The 23840-nt window shown below is 33.0% G+C and overlaps 1 protein-coding gene across 1 annotated transcript; it reads left to right on the top strand.

The window, feature by feature from the left end:
- Positions 1–1084: 1084 nt before the first annotated feature.
- On the top strand, positions 1085–22701 carry LOC123705210 (protein disulfide-isomerase A5). Its single transcript, XM_045653901.1, has 11 exons — positions 1085–1468; positions 3796–4239; positions 4571–4699; positions 4846–4946; positions 5087–5232; positions 16758–16888; positions 17469–17627; positions 18915–19053; positions 19825–20024; positions 20426–20603; positions 21080–22701. The coding sequence occupies exons 1-11, from the start codon at positions 1439–1441 to the stop codon at positions 21337–21339; spliced, it is 1917 nt and encodes a 638-aa protein (XP_045509857.1). The 5' UTR covers positions 1085–1438; the 3' UTR covers positions 21340–22701.
- Positions 22702–23840: the final 1139 nt, after the last annotated feature.

Genomic DNA, 23840 nt, shown 5'->3' with positions numbered 1-23840 from the left:
AATAAATTACATTTCTCAGTATATTGAATATTCATTTTATAAGCTTACTTTTATTATTTTTATCTAAAGTCAAAACTATACGTTTAATGTTTGTCTGTATGCCGGGACCTACGTGCTAAACTAAAAGTACCTTGGTAGGTACAGTGGTACTGCATGGATTTTAAAATTTTTCAATAATTGAGTATTTACTAACAGGGCCAATAGGAGCAGAGCAATGCGGGTAAAACCGCAAATCACAACTAGTCAAACATAAAAGAAACCATTTATAGAATCAAAATACTATTCTTTATATTGTTTTATCACTACATAGTATAAAACAACGTCATTTTTTCTGTCCCTATGTCCCTTTGTATGCTTAAAATCTTTAAAACTACGCAACGGATTTTGACGCGGTTTTTTAATAGATAGAGTGATTCAAGAGGAAGGTTTAAGTGTATAATTTATTAGGTTTTAGACAAAGCGGGCGAAGCCGCGGGCGGTAAGCTAGTAAATCTTAAATACTAAGTAATAACTAAAGTAATAAGAAATTACGAGCTTGCCCCGGTTATATTCGATTACACGTGCATCGTTAAAGATAACTTTCATATTATGTATTATTAAGTAGTGATTTTTGAAATCGATCTAGTAGTAGGTACCTAACTAGTTAAATTTTGATTAACAAACAAAAAATGTTCTTTACAATTATGTAATTCAAGTCGATTGTATTATCTACCTAAAGGGCCATGAAATACATTATGATATATTTCCTTTCGTACGTTATTTAACCTTAAATTCATATTACGACAAAGAGTTGGAATAATATAATGTTAAAATTATAAGATATTCGCAGGTTCGGCTTCAGCTAATATAAATATAGTACCTAAAGATAAAATGAGTCGGGCATAGGTCAGACAGTAGTGGGTTCACAAGTGGGTTCGATTTTATCTTACCTAAAAAAGAAAAAGGATTGTTTCCATGTCATTATTAATTATTTATCTGTTCACAATTCACATTGACTTATTGTTTTGACGTATAGGATATTGACAATTTGACAATCACATCTCAAAAGTTGGGTTTTGACTCTTGAAATCTTGAATGTAATTAAAAATTTGGCTTGTTATTTAATTAAATTATTCTATTTTTCAAATTCGAGAAAAACAAAATAAATCATTGCTTAATTCTTTGTATACATAAGAACATGAAAATGGCAGGTGTGGTGACGAAGCACAGTATTTATTAATTTATGAAAACGTATAACTTTAAACGATTGAATCTTGCCGCTCTTGACTCTAGACAAGCACAGCTTGTGGCTGAGAGGAGAGGTTTTGGGGCAGATAACGGGTGGAAGTCGAAACGTTGACTTGTATTGTGCAAATGTATAACTCTATCAAGGTGTTATTAATATAAATAAGAGATTCTACTCTTATTTCGCGAATATAATTAGTTATTAAGCTTCAAAATGCGTGTTATATCCTTTCTGTGTTTTACGGTAAGTTATTTATCATTTTTTTTAACCATCATAGGTTATTGATTTTCGCTATTTATAAATAAGTAGGCGACTGCGAGATAGACAAGCCATGCCGGCCGCACAACAATGTTATTTGTTGTATTCTTGTTATGTTATAGCTAATATTTGTAATGAAATATATTATAATGCAAACACTTTTTAATATTATTTAGAAATACCAACTTTCTAACATAAAGTCGAAATATCGAGTAACATTCTAGAAGTATGAAGTAATTTGTATACAATAACCTTAACAATATGATGTTTAGAGGTCTATTAAATCAAAAATATTTTTATGGAATTAAATAGAAAAAAGCTTACACAACACTAGTGTGTTGATACCTAATTGTATGTGACCACCACAGTTGATATCTAATTATATGCGGATAATGGTATACCTTCTATATTTTGTAGCGATGCCTCAGTATGTTTAATATTTTAAAGACATGATAAACTTTAGTGTTTCTAGTTGAAAGTATGAATCAATTAAGTGCACTTTCTACTCAAAATTGTAGAATTACTAATATTAGATTTTTACTTCACTTTCCTAAATAAAGACCTGCAATAATGGAACCAAGCCAAATGGAAATAAATAAAAAACATCTATTGTTTTTCCTATCAGTAGATTGACTAAACGGAGAAGAGTTTAGGACCTAAGATGTTTGGGAGATCCAATGTGGATGCAAAGCGTTCATTCTAATGAACATTTATCTTATTTATTAAATTTGATTATTTGTGCATAACTATTCACTCATGTATTTTGGTATGGTATCACTAAAACGAGACAGCTGCTATAGACCGGCCAAATGTACCTGTGCTTATGAAAAGATACGGGATTTGCACATGTCTACCACAGTAGACAGAAGAAACAGTAAGGCAACTATGACTTTCTCAATAGGGTTGTTACTTTTTTGATATTTTTTTTTTACTGTTAAACATTTGAGTACTTACTGTTTAAAAAAAATTTAATAAAAAAAACTAATATTTTTTAATGTTGTTTTTTAACTTGCTATGTATGTAAGAATGTTTGGTTTAAATGCAACTCAATTTGGACCTGAAATTTTGTATACAAGTTCACTTTGGATGACAATGCATGTGTGACGTCATTCTAAATCCAACAAGGCGGTATATCCAAGATGGAAAGGTCCGCCTAAAGCAAAGGGGCGCAAAGTAAGGACTTAATTTTTGATCCAAAGTGATTTTTTTAAGGACTTAGAAAATTTTTGATCCAAAGTCGACGGAGCCCCGCTTCGCGGGGCTCCTATTTCTGTGTAGTTTTTTTTTAAGAAACCTAACCTAACCTAACATAATGAAAACCATCAATCTTTGAGGGCGAATATCTCGGCCATTTTTTATTTTAGAGAAAAGTTGTTCTTATAAAACATGCTTATAGTAGCGTAATCTTTACGATAAAACAATAATAAAAAGGTGTTATAATGACACCAACTCCATCAAAAATTTTTAAGTCCTGCGCCCCCTTTGCTTTAGTCCAACCGATGGAAAGCTGGTACACAGTAAGTTATACATTAATGTTTCCAACTTTTCTTCTTTCCTTTACTAAAAGCCGCCGAGCAATAGCGGTGGGAGAGAGAGGCATAGTTGTTTGTCGTGACTCGAAAACTATTAATTATAATTCATACTTAAGTGACTTCTAGATTAATTATCTTCATTAAACTTCCTTTTTCGCAATATTTACATTTTTATTAACTATTAACATAGTTAGTAACAATATTAACATTTTTACTAAATATTATCAATTAGTAGAGTTGACAACACCGCTGCGTCCGCGCATGTTTGGGTGCGTGAGCCGTTTCGAACGTTTTATATGTAGTTTCCATACTGTTCATTCTGTTTACTGTGGTTCTACATTATAGGAAGTTTATCGTTAGAAAGGATAAGAGCTAAAATTTTTACTTTGCTAAGCTATAATATGCCTCAATGAATATGATTTGTGGATATGAAATTTATCCATAGAAACGTAGCACATCTTTGGTGGAAAAGTACCAACTCAACTTCAAGTTTATGGGGCGACGATCTAAGTCCTGCAGCCGCCATCTTGGAAGAATGGTTTCTCGCTTTATATCCTAAACTGGCAATCCCTTCAGAAAATTTAACACGACATTACTTGTTGTACATTCAATTATCTACAATTTTGTTCCCATTACTTACCTTCTACTGCGTGAAGTTACGAAAATAAGTTTTTGAAAAAAAATTGCGTGATTGGATGGCGAACACAAACTTGACTGTTCACATAGGAACATATTATGTTTTTTTTTATTGCGTTACATAGGTATTTATTGTCTGTGCAGCTACTTTTGCTCTTCCTATGTATAGAAGACAGTGAAGAAGTCAAAAAACAAACATCGTCCGTCACACAAGTGGATGACTTCAAAGAATTTAAAAAGTTAATGAGATCAAAAACAAATGTATTAGCACTGTATGTAAATAATCATAAGAATGCCAAAACCATACTCGCTACTTTTAGCGAGGCAGCTAACAAAATGAAAGGTAGAGCTACATTGGTGTTAATTGATTGTGTTGGGAGTGAAGGCAAAAAGCTCTGTAAGAAGCTTAAAATCGACAATGCCGCACCATATTACATTAAACATTATAAGGATGGTGAATTACATAAAGACTATGAGAGATCGGAGACTGTAAACTCGATTGTGAGTTTCCTATTGGATCCAACGGGAGATGCGCCTTGGGAGGAAGATCCAACTGCAACTGATGTGTACCACCTTGCCAATTCCGCGGTAGGTTTCCTCTTTATATAAAGAGGCCTTATACCAAAGTGAGACATAGGGTATTTTTTTATTTATATGTATATCTCTGATTTGAGAAATTTTGTTAAGTCACAAAAAATTGTGATTATTTTTTGTAGTAAATGTGAACAATAGGTACTACCTTGGTTTCTCGCGGAAAAATATTTTATTATTTATCTATTCATGAAAAATCAATTATAACCCAATGTACTTGATAAGGTAGTGAAGAGCTTTGTAATAAATTGCTTTTATATAAGTACGTATTCAGAATTGAGTTTCCAGAATTTTTTATATAAATGTTAATGAGGATTTAATTGGGTAGGCAATAACAAACTTCTTGAAGAAGGCATCGGCAACGCAAACAAAGGCAACGATCATGTTCTACGCACCGTGGTGTGGCTACTGCAAAGTATTGAAACCCGAATATGCAAAGGCTGCGAACGATTTGAAGGTGAGAAACTTTATAAGTACCGAAAGTAAAAAAAAATATTTTTTTTGTAGTTTTGGTTATCTTATTCATTGTGTTAGGTATGATTTAGAGATACACAAATTGTGAACAATCTTGTAACAAATAAATTTAAATATAAACTTTCTTAGGGCGAAGCAATGTTAGCCGCGATTGATGTGTCGAAGCCGGACAATGCAAAAATTCGCGTCGAATTCAACATCACAGGCTTTCCAACAATATTCTTTTATGAGTAAGTTCAATTATCTTTTTTTATTAATTTTTTACTTTATTTTTTAGGTTAGGTATTTTAAAAAGACTACCGTCCAAATTAAGCTAAGCTCTCGATAAAAAAATCTGACTAGATTTTTTTTTAATCTAATTCTTACACAGGAAGGGCCGTTTTCGCACAATCTACAACGGCGATAACAAAAGGGATGCGATCGTCAAGTTTGTGCGTGATCCGAACAGCATCAACGAGGTCCCGAAGGCCTCGCCGGCGTCGTGGTCTGAAGATACGCAGTTGCAGCATTTGACAGGTGAGGAAAATGTTCTATAGCGAAATTGTGTTTTTATTAAGGTGTCTTTTATGGTTGATCAGGACGATACTGAGAGTGGAGTACCTATTAATGGACGAGAAATGTATATTTTTTAAATTAATATATTTTTTTATGTTATTTCTTAAAACTAAACCAGTTCAAAAGTTGTTTAAAATAAAAAATAAAAAAACAGCATAAGGAAACCTTATGGAAAAGGAAAAGAATATATACAAAAAAAAAAGGAATAACAAAATCGTAAAGCCGCAAGCACAATTTGTAGATCTTTTAGTTATCTCTACTTTGCCTGTCAGTTTTTTCCGTAGGACGTTTGGAAATTGAGAAAACGATTTTATTACCTTTAACAACCTTCATCCCACTTCCCGACCTCCGATAGCCTGTAAGATTCATTTTCAGGTATCCGTACTTCTAAAGGAAAAAAACGGAACATTGATTAGTATATTACTTTGTTCATCTCTCCGTCTGTCCGTCAAGGCTTTAATCGCTCAAGATATCAAGTTGAAAATAAAACTTGGTCTTGTCTGAAAAATCTAACGTATAAGTTAAGACGATTAAAATATTCATATCTTTTTCCACATACCGCGTTGTTGACCGATTGTTTTTGTTATATTATTCCTTTTGGAATCGTTTTTAGTGCGAATACATCGAGCTATGTTACTTATTCAATGCCATATAAAAAAGTACTCTGTGTTCAATGCCAAAAATTTCCCGTTCCCTAACGTCAGTCAGGTGCAGGCATCTGTCAACCCCGCTGAGAGGTGTCTATTGTGTTTAGTCTATAATCCATACAAATAATTATATTACCTACTACCTACGCAAGCGAAGCCGAGGGTGGACTCAATTTTCAAATAAACTAAATCTAACCATTATATCATGCCCATTTCACAATTTAAAGCAACATTAGAAGTTACTGTTTTTCGTACCTAGTCTTCTTGATGCAAGGACGACTTTTTTATGATTTCAGATAACATAACACAGGGTGCTTTCCAATTAAAGTTTTGGTTAAAATTTAAACCCAATAATTTTATAAATTTTGTTTGTGTGATGATTAAGTTTAGAACTTGCGTGCAATATTAAGAGGTCGTGCTTTTTATTGGCTTACCTACCCAAGTTGTTTTTTTTTTGGTATATATGTTTGTGTGCAACTTTTATACAGTAATTAATATGCTCACACGCGTAAATATCGATCTTAGTGTCCGGTTTAACGGTTTAATCCGTTATTAGGTATTTTTCTATAAACTTTATAAGAAGAAGAAGAAGAAGACTTTTACTAATAAGCTATAAAGCTTTATGAGTGGTATCGTTACTATTATAAAAATATTATAAAATTAACTTCATACGTTTTATTGTTTCTAAAATATATGAGTATGCAGAAGTAAAGCCCACATTAATCTATATAAAAGGAAATATATTCAACCGACGCGTTACTTGTGACACATGTAAGCCCAGCTTAATGCCTGCAGTTAGTTCGCTGTCCGATGCAGTCGAGTAAAATCAGTGTTTATGTCTCATAAATTGAATTAAGTTGCAGCTTTGCTTTCTTTTTCTTTCTTGACAACCTCAAGGAAACGTGCAACGAATAGCGTAGGTACATAACGTATGCTCATCTTAACCCTTGTAGTGTAAATAAATTGACAAAGCTTCTTACAACCGTTCGTTGTTTACGTTCGTTGTGTACATTGTACATACATAATATGTCTCAATAGTTACTCTTTAAAATAAATTTTTCTATAAAATATAATGTATAAAAATTGTAGGACGTTTTTTATTTAGTCTCACTATAAAGCTCATAAAAATTTTATTTCTTTTTATACTCTTTCGCTAACGTAACGGGGCACCCAATTGTACGAATATTTGCCTTCATGTATGGAAAAAGCACTTATTTCAAATGACGTCGTTCACTTGTGCTTGTGTTTACGTATTTGTGCGAATGTGAATGACGTGCACTTGAAACTTTGTCTCTGACAGCTGTCTCCACTAATGCGAATAACTTTATTGTTCTATTAATATAGAAGTAAGCTAATTAATTTTATCAGCCTGGGCAGTGATGCAACGTATGTTATGGGCCCTCTTCACAATGGGCAGCGTTGGGCGAGAAGATGCAATCACGATAGTTTAGAGGGCCTAAATGTATAGACATTTAGGCCCGGACAGATCGGCCGTCATTGTAGATGTTTATTCATAACCGCCGTAATGGCGGCAAACATCGACGATCACTTGTTGGGCCAACGCTGCCCATTGTGAAGGTGGCCCGAAATATTTTGAACATTGCAACTGCGAATTCGAATTATCGAAAAAAATGTTTATTGTGCACACAGTGTAAACCTTATGACACACAGGAAAATACACGTAGGAGACGCTACGTCGTCTATTCCTTTATATTTTGCAGAATTCAATAAAACTTGGTATGCTTTGAGATACTCGGAAGTCTTATATCCTATAAATACTTCGCAATCGATACCCAGCACGAACCCCTTGTTCTCAAGGCAAAATATGAAATTAGTCTAAATAGTAATTTAATGGCACTTGTTAGATTTTATATTTTTAGTAGTAAGGAAAATCTTTTCAGATTTTAGTAGAGACTTTAATTTAGACGACAACTAGGAATCGAGATTTATGAGGTGGACCGTAGTGGACGTGAAATGAAATTTTCGAGTGCTGAATTAGATTGTACTATTATTATGATTAGAAATTCTGAAATCCTTACGGGCTTCAGCTTATTCAGACACTTCAATTCCGATTTTCATATTCGCGAAGCATTCACAATATTTTGCAATGCGAATGCCAAAGTCCAACAATGTGCGAATTTTCTCGGATGCCTCTGCGAATATGCTTAACATTACTACTGGGTAGACGTATTTTAAAATATCTTCTTTTGAAATTTGTGTTATGCCATTAAATATTATTTGCAGATTTTTATTTATTTAACTAGTCTTCACAGACCATTTTGCTTTGCTACCCACTGTTAACTTGGAATTCTATTTTTGTACTAATCTTATTACAAATTTTATAAGAAAATTTACGCTGAAAATTATTTTAAACGTAGCCTTCAATAATAATTAATCAGGGCTAGCGAAGCGAGCTTGATACTTTTCAACGATCTATATATTTTATGGTACACTTTGCTGTGATTCTATAGCACTTGTAGGTTTGGGGTTTTGACTTGGCATTTTACATTCATGTATAGATATAGAATATACAGGGTGGAAGGTTAAGATGGGGCATGAAGGGCAGGTACCTTAACCGTTGTAGCTACATGAAAACGTTCTTAGGAGACTATCCTTAAATTCTTGAGAAATTTTAATCTGCATTCACAGATTTTTGAAAAAATGTACGGTCAGCAAGGAAATCGGCAGTTTTCAAAAAAGAATTTTTTGATGCCAATCGATCCAGTTTCTCATGGGGATCAAAACACTCTAAAAGACCAACTGAGGTATGAGTACTAGAAAAGTCAGAAATCGCGAAAAACTATTTCCACACATTCACTAAGAAAATAAGTGATTCAACAAAAGATGCGCTAATAGAAAACTCCAAAGAGATTTTCAGGCTTCAATATTTTTTGTTTCTGATTATTAAAACACATACTGATAATAAGAAGAAACATTAATTTAATTAAACGGTTGTCAAAGAAAATAAAAAATAACAAAATAATAACAAAAAACAACATTTAAAGTGGTGATAATTCCAGAATTTCTGAAATAATTTACATAAAACTTATGATATGAGATGCTCAAAGTGGTCACCGTTTTGACGGAAACATAGGTTTGTTCGTTTTACTACTGAGCGCGTAGCAGCCGATAACTTATTTGAGTGAATTCCGTAAAGTATTGCAGAAAGTGAATCTTTTAGTTCTTGAGCATTGATATCATTTTCTGCTAGATTTTTTACAAGATTCGCAATTACCTTTCGCGTCGGTACATGTCGCATTGGGTATTCATTCCTGTACCATTCCAATGCAACTGTTGGGTTTTTATTATTTAAAAAGTAAGCCTCTAACAGATCTAAACGTTCCAAATTATTTAAGGACATTTTTAGTGAAGACAGAGTAACTTTTGGTAACCTTTTCTAAGTGTGGTTTTCTATGTGTTATTGTTTACATAAGCCATAAAAATGTGACGTGTTCGTTCGATATTCAAAAAATAATTTTTCATCTCGTGCACGAGCTGCCAGCCACCGCCCGCTTACGCCCCGCGTCGCTGGCATGTTATGCTGCTGTGCCTTTGTCTTTTTACTTGTTCATGAATGAAAATAGTTTTTCGCGATTTCTGACTTTTCTAGTACTCATACCTCAGTTGGTCTTTTAGAGTGTTTTGATCTCCATGAGAAACTGGATCGATTGGCATCAAAAATTTTTTTTTTGAAAACTGCCGATTTCCTTGCTGACCGTACATTTTTTCAAAAATCTGTGAATGCAGATTAAAATTTCTCAAGAATTTAAGGATAGTCTCCTAAGAACGTTTTCATGTAGCTACAACGGTTAAGGTACCTGCCCTTCATGCCCCATCTTAACCTTCCACCCTGTATAGATATAGAATGTTATTTCATGTTGTGTTCGGCTTAATTGAAAATAAATTCTAGATATTATCTAGAATATTCTTTAGTAGGTACTACAGGTGTAGAAAATCTTTTAGGCCATCTGGAATCTGAAAATCTTTTAAATCATATGGAATGAAAAGTTCTATAGTATAAAACATTTGGTTTCCGTACGCAGCCTTTCTTGAACCGCGTAAACTATGCACAATGATTCTTATTTCTTTTGGGTTGAAATTTTTTACAATGGCTCAGATGAACTATCGAGATTATTAACTATAGATTTTTCACGGTAAAAGTGACTCTCCAAAACGTCCATCGTTTTGGAAAAGTTTAAAAAAATATAACTTATTCAAAAACGTTTACATGAATAAAACATTTTTGAGTTCGAGCTCAATTTGAGTTTGTAAAGTATATTATAAAGCATGGTGACCGGCCGCGGCAGTTGTAATTCCATTAATTGGGTGCATCTATTTCCGTTTGGCCCTTATTTACGATCGATATGAAATTTGGCAATTGATTTAGCTCTAAGGTTAGGTTAAGTTTGATTGAATAAACGAATTTGAATTTGAATTGATTTAGCGCCTAACCAAAACTAACCAATTTTTATACAATACTAGCAAACCGGCCGAACTCCGTTTCGCCACCAGAGACACTTTCTTTGCTATAAACCTTACGAAGCCCGAGACCTTTCCAGCGAATGCAAAACCGTGGAAATCGGTTCTGGAGTTCTAGCGTCAGGAAGGAAAACCCGACTTATTTTTATATAGTAGATGTCTATTTAAAAAAATCTCAAAATGGACCCCAAATGTTAAGGTGTACAACTCTGGGTTCTAGACGTTTTTGACTTATTACTATTCAGCAATTTGACTTTGAAATTGAAATCGTTATCGTATGAATATCAAACGCAAGCAACAAGTAACGCTTGGCTTGGCTATACTAAGTTAAATTTTAACTTCAAGATGCCAGAAAACACAAAATTCGGGGGTTTTTATACTTATGTTTTTTCATTTTTTTATTAATTTCTTCAATATAATTAATTAAAATCAGTCATTTTAAAGTACTTAGAAGATAAAATCATTGCACAATCCACCAAAACTGTTGAAACTGTCTATTCTGTTCTATTCTTCAATATAGTTAAAATCAGTAATTTGTAAGTACTTGAAGGTAACCATTGCACAATCGACCAAAACAGTTGAAACTTTTGGTCACCATGCTAATGATAATGATAACGCCCACACCATAAACTTTTTGCAAGTTATCAACTCGGAAAGAATTGTTCATGAAATCTTTTGTGAATCTATTGCTTCAGGCAAATTGCGTAAAAACTCTTTTTGAAATGTTACGTAATTATTCTTTTGCTTGATTTTGGTTTTGAAATTTCATATAATTATTGAAATATGTCAATAAGTATGAAGAAATATCAAGAGCTTTCGTAATGTTTTTAAAGCGTTTATGGAATAGCTTGGTTCACAAAGGTATAGTAAGTTACAAATTAACATATTTGACTCCTTTATTGATTTTGTATTTGAATTAGTGAATTAGTGTAATTCTGTAATTTTGCGATCACGTGTTAGAGACGCATGTTGGGTGCATTATACCCAGTAATTCGCCCACATGACAATATTTATTATATTTAATATCGAATAAGTGTAGGTTGCATTCGCAAGTACATAAAATATCAAGGGTTGGAACATCCTACGCAGTAAAATCTGGAAAGTGTGGGTAGCAGCTATCATTGATTTTCCCCAGCTCCCTGGATGACCTAGATACAGCTAGGCTACCTGGAATCCTTCGACGCAGTTGTATTACTGCGCATGTCAACGAAAAGGATGCAACATACTTGCATCCAGCAAATACTGCTCTGATTATGCCCCATCTTGTATCCCGTATTGATTTGATGCTGCGATACCGAGAATTGAGCCCAGGCAAGCCTTTGTTGGCTAGTTGGATATATATTTTATTCAGATATAACTTTTGATTGAATTATGAATATGAGATGATGAAATACGGATTTCAAAAGAACTCATACATTGAGAAAGGAGTAAATTTTTTGGGGATTATTATACTGATTGATTAGGAAATAAAATTCCTTTATTCGATAAGGAAATGGATATTTTTAGGGGAATAATAAAAATAATAGGGTTTAATTTACTTACCACTAAAATAATATTAACATTATTTCGTTTATTACGATATAGTCACCTACCCTCTGGTGTTTGGTTGATCTAAAAAGTTCGGTGACTCGTTAAATCGAGTTATAGCTAAGCTCAGCTTGACCTGTTGCTGAATGCAACAGGTCGTTCAAATGTTTTACTGTAGAAAATATACTCGATTGGAGTTGGAAAACTTCTCTATATTAGCGAGACTTTTATTTTACATTTGAACAACTGCGACTTGGTATCCATAATGCCTTTATGGTATCTAATATACATGGAAATGCAATGGAATATATTTATTGATATCATGACGGATTAGGGCTTCGATTTTTTTTAACTGCGTATCAATATATTTGTAGGCAATTGGTAGGTATGTGGGTTGTATGTATGTCAAAGCATTTTTCAAACACATCAAGTCAATTTGAGACGTATCTCATTTTTAACGCCCGACGAACAAAGAAAAGTGGACTATGTTTGAGGTTAATTTCTGTCTGTCTTTGTGTAATGCCTGTGGCGTCGTACCTCTTAAAATGATAAACCGATTTCGATGCAGTTTTCTTTATTTCAAATCCAGCTTTCCTTCCTTGATATGTTTCATGAAAATTTTTCCATGATGGCGGCCACAACGTCGGATTGAATATTTTTTTCACAATTAGGTACCGCAATATTAAATGAAAGGGCTTAAATTGTAAAATACAACACCTACACGTCGTGTAAATTTAATTTTGTCCATCTTAAAATACTTACCACCTGTGCTTACCACCACGAAATAGTGGCGGAGTTTTAAAATTTTAATTTAATTAACTGAATAGGTTTCATCCACAGAACATATAAAAGAGGTTTAAATGTTCTGTGGTTTCATCAAAATCTATTCAAAAGATTAATGTACCAAATTGTTCCAGTTATATATGTAGGCATTTCCTATTGACGTTAACTTGGGAATATAATATTTTTATGTAAAAACATACAATATGAATAAATAATTGGCAATTTAACATATGAAAAGTACGGGAAACTATGTTGTTATATCGGAAAAAGTGTTGGCGATGTTATCCTCTCGAATAATATAAACTTGTAACAATGATTCGATTCAACAACGACAGAGTTTTCTGTACTTTTCAAATGTTAAATTGGCAATTATTTATCTATAGTATTAATTATTTATGTTATATATTATGTACTAGAAAACTGCATAATTAAAAATAGGTGTCCAACGTTCAGATGAAATTATCCGATTTTCATCAAACGTACCTACGAACCTACGCTATCAGAATGGCTTTCAAATAAAAAAAAACAGCAAAGAAATCGGTCTCCATTTTTTTCGTTCGGGGATAAAACACAAAGACAGAGACATTCACAAATTGACTTATGATTTTTGAGAAATGCTTCGGCAAACAAACATACCTTATATCTATATGCATAAACCTGCAAATATATAAAAAATTGAAACCCTAATTATCCATACTATCCATACTAATATTATAAATGTGAAAGTAACTCTGTCTGTCTGTCTGTTACTCAATCACGCCTCAACTACTGAACCAATTTTCATGAAATTTGGTATGGAGATATTTTGATAACCGAGAAAGGACATAGGCTACTTTTTATCCCGGGAAAATGATGCAATCCCGGAAATCCCACGTGAACGGGAACTATGCGGGTTTTTCGTGGACTGCGCAGGTAAAGCCGCGGGCGGAAACCTAGTTAATTATAATATCAATAAATATATTCAATTAAATTTCCATAAACACATGACGGATAACATTTTGCAGTTTGTTCGAATGTAATATAATAAACTGAAAACTCATTGGTTAAGAAAGAGAAGTTTACTAGAGAACAAACATTGGTACCACTTGTTGCGTTCAGCACTTCAGCAACAGGTCAAACTGAGCTCGGATATAACGAGTGAACGAACTTTTTAGATTAACCCAAAACCAGAGGTGTGGTTGACTAAATCGTGATAAACACAACAATATTCATATATATTTTAGTTATTGGTAGTAAGTTAATCTCGGTAAAAAATAAGAATTCCATGATAAAACTATTCTACTAAAAAGTCCATATTCAAATTTCATCACGGAATTCTTATAAAATCTAATCAAATGAAAACCTCATATTTTTGCAAATCATATTCATAAAGATATTAATCATTCATCAATATTATAAATAAAATATATTTTCATTTCTCCTAGTAAAGAGCATTTTCAATTTTAATCATGGAATTCTCATGAAATCTAATCAAACCTTATGAAAGCATCTTTTATCAACTCGTATTCATAATTCAATCATAAGTTTTCATATCTAAATAAAATATATTTCCAATTCTCCTGGAAAAGTGCATTTCATATTTCATCAGAGAATTCTTATGAAATCTAATCAAATTTTATGAAAACCGCAAATTCTATCAAGTCATATTCATAAAGAATTTAATCATGCTTGCATATCTATATAACGTAGACGGTAGACATCCAATTCTCCTAGAAACGTGCACTTTAAAATTTAATCATGGCACTCGAAATCTAATCAAATCTTATGAAAGCTGCATAATTTCAACTTATATTCATAATTCAATCAAGTATTTTCTTAATATAATATATCCAATAAGGTAACAAAGGCTTGCACCTTCCATTTTGTCGGTAATGCAGTTCAAATCAATACGTTATAACAAGATGGGGTCGGGTAATAAGCGAGGTTCTATTGGCTTATTGCAAACTCGTTGCATCCCTTTCCTGACATGCGTAGTGAGATTATTTAATTTAACAAATTTATTTTATCGACCAAGGATGCTTTAAACTGCAGCACGTTACACACCTACATATATTACGGTTATGTTATATCAAGTTATATAGATTATGAATATTAAATTTTAAATTGAAACGACGCAGTTTCTTGTATTTTATATGGTATATTTTGTTATTTTTTTTTATTTTTATTCAGCCATGGCTGTCCCACTGCTGGGCAAAGACCTCTCTTCCCTCCGTCCACGTCTTCCTATTCCTATGTTTATAGTTCAGGATACATCGCCCATTTTTGCAAGTGACTACTATCAAGCTAATTTTCCGTTTGTAGCTTTATTTGATGAGACGCCCAATAATTTCGTGTACGAAAGTCTCGATTGTGGTAGCTAACAGAGATAACAAGGATAAAAATTTTTGATTTGATGGTTCTCAAATATTTATTACTAACTGAATTTTTTTTTGTTCAATCTCAAGATAATTACCTAAATTATTCGAAAAAATATTTGTCCTACAAAATCTATGGTTGGTTCAAAGAGTCCCCCTTTCCAAAGTGTATCGATAACGAGGTCATCATAAATGATTACTAACAAGCTGATTTTTTTGTTTTCACTTAGTTAATGTTTATATAATTCAACAGACATATTGTCCTACAAATTGCGTAATAAATATTTGAGAACCATCAAATCAAAAAATTTTATCCTTGTTATCTCTGTTAGCTACCACAATCGAGAGTTTCGTACACGAAATTATTCGGTGTCTCATCAAAATAAAGCTACAAACGGAAAATCAGCTTGATAGTAGTCACTTGCAAAAATGGGCGATGTATCCTGAACTATTAGTCTATTCCTTGCAATGAGAGTACAGTTCGTCTCGCCATCTGATTTTGGGCCTTCCACGCAGCCTTTTTCCATTGTCGGGAATCCACATAGTGGTGATTTTTGCCCACAACTCTTCGGACATTCGGCAATTATGATAAATTGGCAATCCATAAATGGCCTGATTCGAACTCAAACTCAAACATTTATTATTAAACTAGACTTCGTTTAGAAGCACTTTTGAATCGACAAAATACAAAAAGATTATAATTTACCATGGGTCTGGAAAGCAGAATTTTTATTATGCAGTCCTAATTATCTTTTTTAAACTATCAGGGATTTTTTCATTATAAAAGCTGACTAAGCTACCTTGACCCATGAATGAATTTTTTACTTTAGAAAGCTCCGGTTTTCCGAAGCAACAGGCATAAAAATAGAAATACCTTTGCAACAACACAATGCCGGTGCCAATTATTGATTTATAATTTAATAAATTTATAAAAAAAAAAAACAACAGATAACACTAAAAAACTTGTTTCTATTAATATACTATCGTTCGTTCCTTCCTTCGATTTTATTCGACAACGGGTCTTGCGTAGTTACGTCCGCAACCCATTTAAGCAACTTCAGAAGGTTCTGGAGAAAAAAATATATAATATTTAATTTGTAATATTTTTAACCTATATTGAGTATATACCCATTGTTATATCCTTATAAATGTGATTATGTGTATGTCTGACATGCACCATAGCGATTTTAAAATATGATTTTTGTGTCTGGAAATAGGCTAGAGAGTGTGACAAGCTACTTTTTACCGGGGTGTAACATCTCATTCCCATAGGAATCCTTTGACTGGCATTAAACTAGTTCATATTATTATAATACCTACAAAACGGTCAGATTTAAATGTTATAAAATCGAGTATGTAATTAAAGGTATATTAGATCAATTACGTAAGCTATATACAATGTTATCTGTATTCTTTATTCATCATCAGCCCTATTATGTTCCCACTGCTGGGACACGGGCTCCCATGTTCATACCCACGTAAATCCACCACGCTCGCCAAGTGCGGAACGGGAGACGTCACATGTCGTCGTACTTTGAGTCTTTGACATAAGAAATTATTAAATAGAAAGAAAGAGCGTGTGTGCCGAGCACACGTGTCAGAAGTGAAATTTCTTTGGTTTTCCTCAATATAATATTAGTCTAGATATAGATTTCAATACTATAAAACTAAATTTCAAAATGTTTCTACTCGACAGTGGACAACTTTGAGATCACGCTCGTGGCTGTAGAGAATGCCTTGGTGGTGTTCTATGCGCCATGGTGTGGCCATTGCAAGAAACTAAAGCCGATTCTCGTCAGGGCTCAAGAGCTGATGAAGGCTGAAGAGGTATGTTTGGAGTATAATGTGATTTTTTAACTAGTGAAACATGTAAGTTTCACTAGTTTACTTTTTAACTAGTGAAACTTACATGGCAATATGGCTTAATGCCAAGTTAATAATTAAACAAATGCTTAATTAAAAAAAAAATATCTTTGAAAGGTTTATGACCCTAGTAGTCTTATATTATATAAGGCTACTATGATTTTTTCAATACCATATTACATTATAAGTTATATTGTATCATTGTATTTTGCGTAAAAAGTTCAACTTTTCCTATCCTTCCTTACTCCCAATACCCAATAAATTATGAACTGCCAGATTAAATACTGACTTGTTCGTAACAAACTAAAACTATTGCAGATTTTTTCCCACTAAACTTAAACTCAACATCAAAAAACATACACTGAACATATAATCCTTTGAAGGTAAGGAATAAACTGCCTGACTTTAAAAAATGACTTGTTTGCAACAAACTTAAACTATGCCAATTTCCCACTAAACTTTGTTACTCAACGTCAAAAAACACTCTCAAACATAGAACCCTTTGAAAGTCCTTAAAACTATAATTGCACCTAATTTGTTCTAGATCAAAGGTCTCATAGCCGTGGTGGATGTGACTCAACAAAAGGATCTGGGTACTCGCTTCAACGTCAAGGGCTACCCGACTATGAAGTACTTCCATTTCGGCAAATTCAAGTACGACGTTAATCACCGCACTGATGAGAAGATCGTCGAGTTTTTCCTGGTGAGTTTGTGGTATTTTTTAACCGACTTCAAAAAAAAGGAGGAGGTTATCAATTCGGCCGGTATATTTTTTTTTTTTTTTTTATGTATGTACACCGATTACTCCGAGGTTTCTGAATCGATTTACGTGATTCTTTTTTTGTTCGATGCGGGATGGTGTCGATTTGGTCCCATAAAAAATTTATTCGGCTAGGCCTAGTAGTTTTTATTTTATGAGCATTTTTGTCTGTACTCGATGACTTAATTTCAATGTAGCAAGTAACTTTGATTCACTTCCCGGTAACCGATTGAGCTGAAATTTTGTATACGAATGTAAATTGGATAGCGATGAAACATTATCATGACATGGAGCTGATCTGATGATGGAATCGGAAGGTGGCCATAGGAACTCAGTAATATATTGACTCAACTTTATCGAGTTTGGGCTCGTTTGATTCGTGTTGAAAAATACACTAAAAAGTATTAAATAAAAATAACTGCGTTAAAAACAACCGACTTCAAAAACGGAAAAGTAAGAAATAAAAAAGATTTGATATTATTAATTACTACATATTATTTTTATGTGCTATTTATTAAATAGGTTTGAAGTCGGTGCCAAACACTAAGCACTTAGTATTAAGCCCATGCACCGACATCAAACCTTTTTAGTAAATAGCACATAAAAATAATATGTAGTAATTAATAATATCAAATCTTTTTTATTTCTTACTTTTCCGTTTTTGAAGTCGGTTGTTTTTAACGCAGTTATTTTTATTTATATGTATGTTTGTCGTTTACGTAGGTTTAATCAATAATTACTATGTGAAATACAGGATGTAAACTGATTACAGTTTTTGAATTATTGAGAAACAAAAGTTTTGAATGCAAAGTTTCATCTTTCTGTTATTCCTTTACTTATAAAAGTAGAAATTCATGTAAGTTAGAAAAGTTAAATGGTGCATTTCGTACTTGTAATCTACACTAATATTATAAAGAGGAAAACTTTGTTTGTTTGATTGTAATGAATAGGCTCATAAACTACTGGACCGATTTTAAAAATTATTTCACCATTCGAAGGTACATTATCCACGAGTATAGGCTATATATTATCACGCTAAGACCAACAGGAGCGGAGCCACGCGGGTGAAACCGCGCGGCACAGCTAATTATTCATAAATTGCGGCAAATATACAAGACGTTATTTAAACCACCACACATTATTGATTGAACTTAAACAAACATGTTTTCCATAGCATTTCCTACAAAAAAAAAAAATAACCATATAAAAATTCTAATAATAATTATCCAGGATCCCCAAGAACCACCACCAACACTGATAGAGAAGCCATGGTCTGAAGAAGAGACTGCTGTACGTCATCTCACTACGGACACGTTTAAGTACGCGCTGCGTAAAGTTAAGCACGCACTCGTCATGTTTTACGCACCCTGTAAGTACGACACTCTTTATTTAGCAAAAATTACAAAAAAAAATTGTTACGGCCAAAGTGGTTTGAAGAAAAAAAAAATAAAGGTTATCTGGAAGAAATCGCTCTAAGCGATAAGACCGCCAATTGTACTTAGTGTAAGTTATATTTAAGTGATTTGTATTTCTTATTTTGATGTCTTTAAGTGCAATAAAGTATTTATAAATAAATAAATGTTTAAAAAAGCTACTAAAAAGGTAATAAAGAGTGATTTTTCGATATGATTTTTGTCCCGAAAGGAGACTCTTTACCGCGGTGAAGTATCTCAATCCATCAATTTCATTTAACTTCGCGAGTAAAGCCGCGGGCGAAAAGCTAGTCAGCCAGTTTCTCTATTGATTATTCCGTCACTTAAAATTTAATTTTAAACCTCTTATCATCTCACTTTTTTCCTTATTAATCTAATATTATATAAAACTATCGTGTCACAATTTTAGTTACCATACTCCTCCAAAACTGCTGGACCGATTCTCATGAAATTTTCTGTGCGTATCGGGTAGGTCTGACAATCAAACATTCATTTTTCATACCCCTAAGTGATAAGGGTAAGGTAGAACAACGTTTGCCGGGACAGTTATTCCATACTATATATTAATATTATAAATGCGAAAGTAACTCTTTCGGTCTGTCTGTTACTCAATCACGCCTATACTACTGAACCAATTTGCATGAAATTTGGTATAAGGTTGGGTAAGCCGGGGCAGACCTTTAGTTTCTTATAAATTCTCTTCCCAGGGTGCGGCCACTGCCAAGCAATGAAGCCGGAGTTCGTGAAAGCGGCGGAACAGTTCTCGGACGATCTGATGATAATGTTCGGTGCTGTGGATTGTACCAAGGAGGCTGGGCTCTGTGCCACGTTCAATATCAAGGGGTACCCCACATTGAAGTACTTTAACCATTATGAAAAGATTGACGACTATACCGGGGGTCGGAAGGTAAATTTTTCAATTGGTAATTGGGGGAATTTGGTGCGCATGTGTTCGATTGATGTCGATTTTTTTCGGTGGTGGTATTTTTTAGGATTTTTGACTTGTTAAAAACAAGTTTACATTAGTAGGCAAATTATAGTGGGCGATAATATAGTTTCAAACGGAGATTGTAAATAAGCAAAATGGTTGCATAAACAATATTATGGTCTAAGATAACGTTAGCCTAAATTGTTTTTTTCTATTTTATTGAGTTTGAGAAAAGAGACATTATCATTCTAAATTCGAAGCAGGTCGTCATCTTAGCTTTAGCATAATACAAATACCATAAAAAATAATCTAAACTGCATGTCTATTTATTTTGTTCCTACACATTTATCTAAATTGCGTACAAAATATTTTAATTCCAGATGGCGGACTTTGTTCAATATATCCACACACAATTAGACGCCACTCTTATGCAAGAGAGAGGCATCAAGAGTCACACCACGGACGGTTTCGGAGTCAACGTTATTTTAGCCAATGATGACAACTTTCTGAAGATACTCGGCGATACCGAGCCCAGCTTTGTTATGTTCCATGCTCAATGTGAGTTATTTTTTTATCTTGATTATTTTTACAGGGTCATTAACATTTTTGCATTATCATTTAGGGCTTATAGGACATGTACTCCGTGACATTTCCCGTAAACTAATACGAATACATAACAAATATAACGTAAACAAAATATATTATGCTAAATTGTTTTTTTGTACCCAAAAAAAATGGCATGTAAAAAACTTTGGCCACATAAAAATTAGTATTATTCCAGTGTTCATTTATATATCTAAAGCAATTGTAAGGCATTATTATGTTGTTAACATTGTATTTTATGGAAATTCCTACTATTTAAACTTAAATGCAGGCAATATTCAATAACCCTGGTTTATAAAATAAAAAATTGATGATGATGTATTTTATTTTTATATAGGTACCGGAAATCTAGTGATGATATATTATGTACATATTAAATAGAGGGTATATCGAAAAACCGTTATACAATTAAAAAAAAAAACTATCAACAGGGTGCGGCCACTGCAACGAAGCGAAGCCAGCGTTCAGCCGCCTCGCGACCCAAATGAAGAACGAGAACGTGTCGATCAAAGTTGTCGCCATCGACGTGACCAACAGCCTTCGAGCCACCGATTTCGGCCAAATCAAAACTTTGCCGACATTCAAGCTCTACTCCGAAGCTACTGAAATCGGCGTATACGACGGCGACCGAAGCGTTGAGGACATGTTCGCTTTCTGCCGACGCTCGCTGAAGGTTAATGAGGAATTGTGACTCCTAACCACCTACAGGATGATCAAGTTCGTCGCTGTTTTCCTCGTGTTTGCGCTACCGTTCTGGGGAATACAAGTGTACTTGATCAACCCTATCGACCTGATATACCAAGAGGTGGCTGAATGAACCTTGTATGCCATGATATGTATTATTGTGATGGTCCTCAGAGACTGAAGTGTTTGAGACCCTTTTCATGACTACAAGCATGAATTTGGATTCAGTGTAAACATTTGGTTGGTCAACTTTCTTGCAGAATAGTAAATAGATACAGATTAATTACGCCTACTTTGAAAAAGCAGTTTCCAAGTTGGCAAGCGTAATTGCTCTTCTCAAAACGTATTAATTTTATCATGAACTTACTTGTTTGAAAAGTTTTTGACAAATAACTTTCTTGTCAACAAACACTGTTTTTCCTTGACTAAAAATTATTAATGTTCAACTAAATTTTCTTTAAAAATGTTTATTCTGCAAGTTGGTTGTCGGTTGAAATTATAATGTTTACCTGAATGGGGTCCAAATTAAAATCTACGAATTTTAAAAACACGCACAATATACATATTATGGTAAATTCTTACATGGAAATAACTTACATAATATAATAACTATAGTTTTCTTTTCGCGTAAGCGGGCCGTCCGGGTAGCAACTGAACTATTTAGAATCGACTCCTTATATTTCAAGCACATTGTAGTAGATTCACATCCATATACAGTAAACTTAAAATACTTTTGCATCACAACATACGTAAAAATAATTTTTAATATTTATTTAGTCCTGCGAACGTATTGGTATTTATCTTAGTATATAAATCTATGCTTTTGGTATAGATAATGTAGACATTAATTGTCTGTGGTATTTTATAATAGTCTGTATTGTAGAATGGAAATAGCGCGCGTAGGTATTAACAAAAAAAAAAAAAAAAAACTATACGCATAATTTTGAGCTTAAACAGTATGTAGTTGACTTTTAAAAAATTACATACTATTTTTGGAATATACTAGTTATCAATCAAATTATATGTATGTCTTGAATGAACAAAATAATCTCGTAAGTAATGAAATTTATAGACTGGATGTTATATGATAAGATATTTTGAAAAAATATATTCAGTATGCTTAATGTAATTAACATTCCATATCAAAGTTTACATAGACGTTATAATGGCTATATTATACCCATACTTTACTGTATTTCGATGTTGTTAAAGACAAAAAAAAAAGACAAAAAAAAAGTATCTTAAGTCAGTAGTGTCAAATATTTTACGTAATTGCCATGGACTTGGAACACGTGAAATAATAAAACGGATATACAAAAAAAAAAAAAAAAAAAATCTGTACGTCTACTATAAATATTTACAATAAAAATACTCTCATTCCAATGTTTTAGCTGTTAGTTAGGTATAGGAATATAATTCTGACTTCTTTATATTATCTGTATTTTATTGGTATGTTGGATGTTGGTCGAGGAAAGGTAACGAAATAAGGGATTTTTGCTACGGGTCTGTTATATTATAAATATTATATACATCTCACCGTGTTTACAGTTGGCAAGTATTTATTAACAAATAAATTATACAAAAAACCGCTTTTGGCGTCAAAAACTCTAAAAATAAAAATAAATATGATATGAAATTCGCGGTAAGCAAAAATTTTGGGCTGTGTGAGGTATTTATAAGAGACGGGAAATGGGTGGTTTTTATCTATGAGGAAAGCTTTTATTATACGTATTCAATGTTAAATGTATTGGATAATTGCATTTTAATCGATAACATTTGAATGTATTAAGGTATTTTCTGTCTTTCCTGAAAATTACTCGATACTGTAATCGACGTAACGGACTAAAGAAAAAATTAATTTACAACGAATTTGTTTTTCTCACAAACGATCGCACAATTGAACGATTTTAACTTTACAAACATTTTTAATGTACCTACATTAATTATATGCTGATGAATTTATTCATTTAAGTGAAATGTATTAGGAATAATTTAATGTTTTTTGAATGTTTGTACCAATGAAATTTATTATGATCTGGTAATTATTTTTTACTATAATTATGTATATTATTGTACTTAAATAATATATTTTTGTATGTATACATCCTTGTAGTTGAGAAAGTGTTTCAGTATATGTTTGAAAACTTAGTACATATTATTATTATATTTGTAGTATTGTTTGTTTGTAGCGCATTATTATTGTTACATTAAAAAAATAAAATACGATTATCTATTAACTTTGCTTATCCGGACTTAAAATTCTGAATATATTTAACGAAATGAAATTTCTAGTTTGTTGCATTTAAATAGCTTAGACTGGTTGCAGAGCTTGACCGACCGTCAGTGCGTACCGTCGGTCCTGACGATACGCATCAACAATTGTATGACTATGACACTAATGCGCATGACAATACGCGTGCGTATGGTCGGTCTAGCTATGAACGGTTTTATGAATTTCCATACATATGACAAGCGCGACTGACGTACGCACTGACGGTCGGTCAAGCT

This window comes from Colias croceus, chromosome Z, assembly GCF_905220415.1.
Source record: "Colias croceus chromosome Z, ilColCroc2.1".
NCBI lineage: Eukaryota > Metazoa > Arthropoda > Insecta > Lepidoptera > Pieridae > Colias > Colias croceus.
The sequence above is the reverse complement of the archived record's forward strand: the minus strand, read 5'-3'. Positions and strand labels throughout refer to the sequence as shown.